General features: G+C 44.6%; 1 protein-coding gene across 3 annotated transcripts in view; it reads left to right on the forward strand.

Moving 5' to 3' along the window:
• myo6a (myosin VIa) overlaps positions 1-7910 on the forward strand; it is a 46452-nt gene extending 38542 nt beyond the window's left edge. The window contains exons 28-36 of one of the 3 annotated variants that reach the window (XM_062045233.1): positions 2638-2798; positions 3618-3656; positions 3967-4002; positions 4171-4209; positions 4723-4826; positions 4966-5100; positions 5947-5973; positions 6474-6692; positions 6755-7910. In XM_062045233.1, coding sequence (XP_061901217.1) covers positions 2638-2798; positions 3618-3656; positions 3967-4002; positions 4171-4209; positions 4723-4826; positions 4966-5100; positions 5947-5973; positions 6474-6692; positions 6755-6954 — 960 coding nt within the window. In that variant the 3' untranslated portion in view covers positions 6955-7910. The remainder of the gene's footprint in view (positions 1-2637; positions 2799-3617; positions 3657-3966; positions 4003-4170; positions 4210-4722; positions 4827-4965; positions 5101-5946; positions 5974-6473; positions 6693-6754) is intronic. The other 2 variants (XM_062045234.1, XM_062045235.1) reach the window with 2 other exon arrangements.
• Positions 7911-7912: the final 2 nt, after the last annotated feature.

Here is a 7912-nt window from a genome sequence, read left to right on the forward strand (position 1 = left end):
GGCATGTTTACCACTGTGTTACATGGCCTTTCCTTTTAACAACACTCAGTAAACGTTTGGGAACTGAGGAGACACATTTTTTAAGCTTCTCAGGTGGAATTCTTTCCCATTCTTGCTTGATGTACGGCTTAAGTTGTTCAACAGTCCGGGGGTTTCCGTTGTGGTATTTTAGGCTTCATAATGCGCCACACATTTTCAATGGGAGACAGGTCTGGACTACAGGCAGGCCAGTCTAGTACCCGCACTCTTTTACTATGAAGCCACGTTGATGTAACACATGGCTTGGCATTGTCTTGCTGAAATAAGCAGGGGCGTCCATGGTAACGTTGCTTGGATGGCAACATACTGTATGTTGCTCCAAAACCTGTATGTACCTTTCAGCATTAATGGCGCCTTCACAGATGTGTAAGTTACCCATGTCTTGGGCACTAATACACCCCCATACCATCACAGATGCTTGCTTTTCAACTTTGCGCCTATAACAATCCGGATGGTTCTTTTCCTCTTTGGTCCGGAGGACACGGCGTCCACAGTTTCCAAAAACAATTTGAAATGTGGACTCGACAGACCACAGAACACTTTTCCACTTTGTATCAGTCCATCTTAGATGAGCTCAGGCCCAGCGAAGCCGACAGCGTTTCTGGGTGTTGTTGATAAACGGTTTTCGCCTTGCATAGGAGAGTTTTAAAGACCTACTGAAATGAGATTTTCTTATTTAAACGGGGATAGCAGATCCATTCTATGTCATACTTGATCATTTCGCAATATTGCCATATTTTTGCTGAAAGGATTTAGTAGAGAACATCGACGATAAAGTTCGCAACTTTTGGTCGCTGATAAAAAAAGCCTTGCCTGTACTGGAAGTAGCGGGACGTCACAGGTTGAAGAGCTCCTCACATCTGCACATTGTTTTCAATCATGGACGCCAGCAGCGTGAGCGATTCGGACCGAGAAAGCGATGATTACCCCATTAATTTGAGCGAGGAAGAAAGATTTGTGGATGAGGAAAGTGAAAGTGAAGGATTAGAGGGCAGTGGAAGCAATTCAGATAGGGAAGATGCTGTGAGAGGCGGGTGGGACCTGATATTCAGCTGGGAATGACTAAAACAGTAAATAAACACAAGACATATATATACTCTATTAGCCACAACACAACCAGGCTTATATTTAATATGCCACAAATTAATCGCGCATAACAAACACCTCCCCCCTCCCGTCCATATAACCCGCCAATACAACTCAAACACCCGCACAACACACTCAATCCCACAGACCAAAGTACCGTTCACTTCCGCAAAGTTCATACAGCACATATATTTCCCCAAAGTTACGTACGTGACATGCACATAGCGGCACGCACGGACGGGCAAGCGATCAAATGTTTGGAAGAAAGCTGCGTACTCACGGTAGCGTGTCTGCTATCCAAGTCAAAGTCCTCCTGGTTGTGTTGCTGTAGCCAACCGCTAATACACTGATCCCACCTACAGCTTTCTTCTTTGCTGTCTTCATTGTCCATTAAACAAATTGCAAAAGATTCACCAACACAGATGGCCAGAATACTGTGGAATTTTGCGATGAAAACAGAGCTGTTTGTATTGGGACACAATGGTGTCCCAATACTTCCGCAAACTCCGTGACGTCACGCGCAAACGTCATCATACCGAGACGTTTTCAGCCGTATATTACCCGGGAAATTTAAAATTGCACTTTATAAGTTAACCCGGCCGTATTGGCATGTGTTGCAATGTTAAGATTTCATCATTGATGTATAAACTATCAGACTGCGTGGTCGGTAGTAGTGGGTTTCAGTAGGCCTTTAACTTGCACTTACAGATGTAGCGACCAACTGTAGTTACTGACAGTGGGTTTCTGAAGTGTTCCTGAGCCCATGTGGTGATATCCTTTACACACTGATGTCGCTTGTTGATGCAGTACAGCCTGAGGGATCGAAGGTCACGGGCTTAGCTGCTTACGTGCAGTGATTTCTCCAGATTCTCTGAACCCTTTGATGATATTACGGACCGTAGATGGTTAAATCCCTAAATTCCTTGCAATAGCTGGTTGAGAAAGGTTTTTCTTAAACTGTTAAACAATTTGCTCAGGCATTTGTTTGTGAATGACTGAGCATTTCATGGAATCTACTTTTATACCCAATCATGGCACCCACCTGTTCCCAATTTGCCTGTTCACCTGTGGGATGTTCCAAATAAGTGTTTGAGCATTCCTCAACTTTATCAGTATTTATTGCCACCTTTCCCAACTTCTTTGCCACGTTTTGCTGGCATCAAATTCTAGAATTAGTGATTATTTGCAAAAAAAAATTTTTTTATCAGTTTGAACATCAAATATGTAGTATATTGAACTGATTATGTGTTGAAAATGATTTGCAAATCATTGTATTCCGTTTATATTTACATCTAACACAATTTCCCAACTCATATGGAAACGGGGTTTGTATATAGAGGGTGTATGTGTATACACACACACACTTACAGTTATTATATACATTATACATACACATTATATGCACATTATACAGTGGTATCTTGGTTTTCATTTTTAATACATCCAAAAAGGCCAGAAGTAAGCTAAATCCAATTAATACAAGTGTGTGTGCATGTGTGCGTATGTGTGTAGATGGAAATGGAGCTGCAGCTAGAGGCGGAGCGTGAAGAGGAGCTGTCCCGCCAGGTGGTTCTGGACCAGGAGAGGCGGGACCGTGAGCTGGCCCTGAGGATTGCCAAAAGTGAGGCAGAGCTTATCCCGGACGAGGCGCAGAATGACTTAGCCTATCGCAGGTAAACATGACATCATTGTTGAAGTGTGCCTCACAATACCAGGACCAGGACCAGTCTAGCAATGAATGTCTAGCAATAACAGACTTGACAGATGTCACATGATCAAATTGTTGAAAGTTTTTGGAGGCTCAATTTTGACAGTCTTACCCTGGATTTCTATGAGATGCGTAACAGCTGCTGGTGGGGTTTATAGGTTTACATTCTCGTCAAGGTCTCAGGTAGATGCTCTGCGCACGGTTTCGCCAGTCCAAAGCCCTCTGCCAAATACTGTAAACGCCGAGCTTATATTTTTGCCGGAAGGCGGCGTACACCGGATCAATTCAGCAAAAATTCACTTGTGCAAAACAAGAAGTCATGCACAAACACATTATAAATTACTGCAGATCGTATTTTACACCGTAAACATCATAATGGGTGTTAATGAACCTGAAGTCAACTTGTCAAAGTTTGTCAGACATTATTTCCCCTCGTTGAAGGTCCAAAATCAAATAATGATATTACAGGCATAACCTGGACAGCCATTTTGAGGGCCTGTGTGAACTCTGACCTGACGGGGGTGGGAGAAGCAAGGGAGTGGTAACTTGTTTCTGCTGTGTTGTTGTTGCTACAAATATACAAAAAGAAGTAGTCATCTTTTCAATGAGTCAATCAGTGTTGTCACAGATGTCTGCCGGTTTGTATCGACTGACAACGAAAACTGGAGATGTTCCACAGTGTAGCCGTTCAGCAGCCGTTACACATCTGGTGAAAATCCAGGGTTAGCGATGAGGAGACTTGCTGTCTAATATTCTTCTTCTGCTTCTTGTCTTCTTCTCCCAGTAACGGATCCTCGGTTCCGTCGTCTCCAGAACGAGCAGCGTAAGACCCGACAGATTGATCTTTGAACCCCTCTGAACCCCCCTCTCCCTCTAACCCGACCCCACCCTGTAACCATGACCCTGCATGCTGTCACAGTCTGCTGGCCACGTCTTTCAGTCTGATTGGACCTGTTGGTACTTTCTGATCTGATCCAGATTGATCACGTCTGGACTTTTTCTTTGGATGAATCTTTGCTTGTTCGGATGAGAAGTCCTTCCTCTTCTTCTTCTTCGGCTTCTTCTTCTTCTTCTTCTTCTTCTGATTGGTTGTTGATGCCGCGTCTCACGTGGTTGTGGTCTTCTGTTTGCAGCGGCGCCGGAGTTCCAACAGTGAAGAGTTTGAGCATGTAGGTAACATAACAGCGCTCCAGTATCTCCAGTCATAAGGCTCATAATGAGTCAGCACCATTGCTACGCGGAGCTTAAAGTTAAAAGTTTGCCTCATGTGGGAGGAGACACAAAGGTGGCTCTTGGTTAAAAGTGAAGAAGCTGATGACATGTTTTCTGACTCGTAGGGAGGAGATGGTCCAGGAAATGACGGCGATGCTGGCGAGGTGCGTGTCTGACTTTCTGATTGTCGGTGAAGTCTGATTGACATAATTAGGTGGCGGTGTTCTATATAATCTTATCTGACAATACATCCATCAACAAAGTTTTTTTTTTTTTTTTTTAAATGAATAAAACAGGAAGTGTTTGAGCTCTTTCCTTCAGGAAGTAGAAGGTCCAGTTAGCGCACTAATTGTGACAGGAATAACCAACCAAAGGGATCAGAGAGCCAGTTAGGTCCTGTCTTCATCTTGAAGCAGCTGGAGGTGTGGTGGTAATTTGTCTGTGGCCACGCCTCTTTCCTTCCTCACTCTCACCACCTGTCTGGTGAAGCTGGCAGTACTCATGTGGTGGTGTTGCTCAGACTCCTTTGGACTTTGTGTGATGTGAACCACGTTAAACCCTAGCTGGCCCATTGCCCTTCCCATCAATTTCTTCTCTAACAGTTTGTCCCGGCACCTCTCCACTGGAGACGTTTGCCGCTGACTTCCTTCATCTTTCTTGTCTCCTTCCTGTCTCAGAGGTTCTCAGGTGCAAGCATCCAAAGCGGCCGCTGGCACCAAAAAGTACGAGCTAAGCAAGTGGAAGTACGCCGAGCTCAGGGACGCCATCAACACTTCCTGTGGTGAGTTGGACCTTTTTTTGTGTGTGTCATCATGGTGACCACCGTGGCACTTCTTATTTCTTCATCAACCACACCTGCTTTTATTTTGGTAAAGTGATGCTTTCTTCACGATATGGTTTGTGCGGCGTGTCGTTCGCAGACATCGAGCTGCTGGCCGCGTGCAGGGAGGAGTTCCACCGCCGCTTGAAGGTCTACCACGCCTGGAAGTCCAAGAACAAGAAAAGGAACACTGCCGACGCCGACCAGAGGGCACCAAAATCCATCACAGACTATGGTACTTTTTTCCCAACTGTTTCCTAGCAACCACACTTTTTATCACAAACTTTTCAAGTCAAAAGCCCTGAATGAGAAGAAACTGAGCTTGATTTGACTTCTTCTCCAAAATATGTCTGTGCCACACGCACACACAATCACACACTCAGTACACAGATGTGTGTTATTAAATTAGTTATTAAAAGCTACTAAATGAGTTATTAGTTAACAAACATGTATTTCTTGCGTTATAAACTAGTTATTACACACGTTACTGAAGGAGTTAATTCTATATTTGTTTATTACACAAATTAATAAGTTATCGCCTGCATTCAAATAAATATTACACGCCATAATAAAGCAGTGTTATTTAATCGAGTTATTGTAAATAAATGAGGGCTGTTTAAATTAACCAGTTAACTCATGTGATTAATTACAATAATGTTTTCGAATTAATCATTGCCACACTTAGATTAATCATGCGATTGATGTTGACTTTACAAGCTCTTTTACCTTAACCGATATACGGGCAGCGATCAATGCATACGCCAGTACAAAAATGAGTGAGGAGCCTACAACTGGTGTGCTCGCTGGCAAATTTCACTCTAAAATACAGCCTTTAAATAAAACTGTGACCAAAAATGTGATTAATTTGATTTAAAAAAACAAACATTTGACAGCCCTAAAATAAATATGCTATTGTATGAAGTATTACAGGTGTTACTAAACAAGTTGTTACATGTATTACCAGTCCAGTGTTGACTTGACAATCATCTTTGGGCGCCATGCTGACTTTGAGTGTGTGTCTTTGTGCGTGTTGCATCACTTCCTGTAGTGCGCGTGTGTGTGACGTCATGTTTACTTCCAGGTCGTGCTGCCCCTGTGAGAACCGCACGTAAGTGGTCATTTAGTATCGCACTACTAACCCCGCCCCCTTACATTGACCACCTGATATGGCTCAAAATTCCCGCACTTCCCTGTTTTTTTTTTCTTTGCTGAGGGGAGCGGGAGGTGTTTCTATAGCAACCTGCATTCAAAGTATGTGCTTCTGGGTAGGAGGCTGAAAAAAGCGCAGTAGGAGTAAAGAAAAAAGCCCCACCCATAAAAGCACATGACACCAGTGTGACACCAGTCCACTATGTTCCAGAACTAGAACCTGATTGCAACTTTCCCGCTCACTGACCCGAACAGAGACCAAAAATGTTGCCTGATGAAAATAGTCGTAGTCATTTGGTGATTGGTCTTTCTAGAAGCTTCTACTTCCTGCTCTTGCTAAGCTCCTCCCACTATGTACAGAAGTGACAAGCAGGTGGCGCTGTGCCTGTCATGCATCGTGGCCCATAATTTCCCACTCACGTCGCTCACTGACATTTTGTTGGTGTGTTCCGTTCACAGCCCAGCAGAACTCGGCCCCCCCAATCCCAGCCCGCCAGTATGAGGTGGCCATGAATCGGCAGCAGCGCTTCTTCCGCATTCCGTTCATTCGCCCAGGAGACCAGTACAAAGACCCCCAGGGCAAGAAGAAGGGGTGGTGGTACGCCCATTTTGACGGGCCCTGGATTGCCCGGCAGATGGAGCTGCATCCCGAAAAGCTTCCCATTCTGCTGGTGGCGGGTAAGTCCGGCTTGCTTCCTTGTTCAGGTTGGGGCCAAATTCACACACTTGTCGTTTTCCAGGAAAAGACGACATGGAAATGTGCGAGCTGAGCCTGGACGAGACGGGTCTATCCCGGAAGAGGGGGGCCGAGATCCTGCCCCGCCAGTTTGAGGAGATCTGGGAACGCTGCGGCGGGATCCAGTACCTCCGCAGCGCCATCGAGAGCCGGCAGGCGCGGCCCACCTATGCCACAGCCATGTTGCAGAACATGTTAAAGTGAGGCCCCGCCCTCTGCCTCTAGCCAAGGGACCGGCTAACGAGCTAACAAGCTAACGCAGGGAATGTTTTCTTTCCCTTTCTTGTCCTTCTTCTTTCTTGTGGGCTTCTGCTTCCTGGGAGAGGCGGAGCCAGACAGGCATCCGCCTTATGTGGAGAAATAAGATGATGACAAGGCCTTAAGTCGACATGGACATTACATTAACGAGCATTCCTAATCTTATTTGTAATTCCAAGCTGCTAATGATTCCTGTTTTGATTGATCAATATTCAATAATGATCAATAACTTCATCATGTTTTCATTAATGATAAATCAGTTATTTTTTTCATTAATGATCAATTACTTAATGTTTTCTTTAATGATCAATAAGTTTGTGATGCAAGTTTCTCAGAAGTGCAATGTTGAAATGAATTCACACAACAAAAAAAACAGCCAAAATAATGGTGATGTTAGCATGTTGATGCTATGGAGCTAGCTGTATGAGCTAGCAGTTGGCTACACTACCAAGCACCACCCTGCAAGCTTGATGGTGCAGAATGATCTTTTTCAACAGGGAAAAATTAATCACGCATGTTCACATAATTAGTTTTGATATCTGTGTGCCATGCAAGAGTAGGTCAGGTGACCTGGTGAGCCATCTTTGAACTGGAAGCACACTGGATCTTTTTTTCTACAGCGTGAGTACACCAGTTTGTTTGTAAAGAAACTTTCCACTTGAGCGGCTTAGCAATAAGCGGCACAGGTGATGTGTTTCTTGTCACGGCTAAAGCATGGGGACGTCATCTTCACGAGACGCTTTGCAGTTGACCTCATCGTCCTCGGTTAGCATCTCGTTTCTGTCTGTTAGCCAACGTCAATTGAAGACATAGATGCTGTGTGACAGGACCGCCGCCATGCTTCACTTCCACGCATCTGATGTCCTTGCTCTTTTCCCGAAAATAAACGCACTGGTGTGTCACC

This window comes from Entelurus aequoreus, linkage group LG04 (assembly GCF_033978785.1).
Source record: "Entelurus aequoreus isolate RoL-2023_Sb linkage group LG04, RoL_Eaeq_v1.1, whole genome shotgun sequence".
Lineage (NCBI taxonomy): Eukaryota > Metazoa > Chordata > Actinopteri > Syngnathiformes > Syngnathidae > Entelurus > Entelurus aequoreus.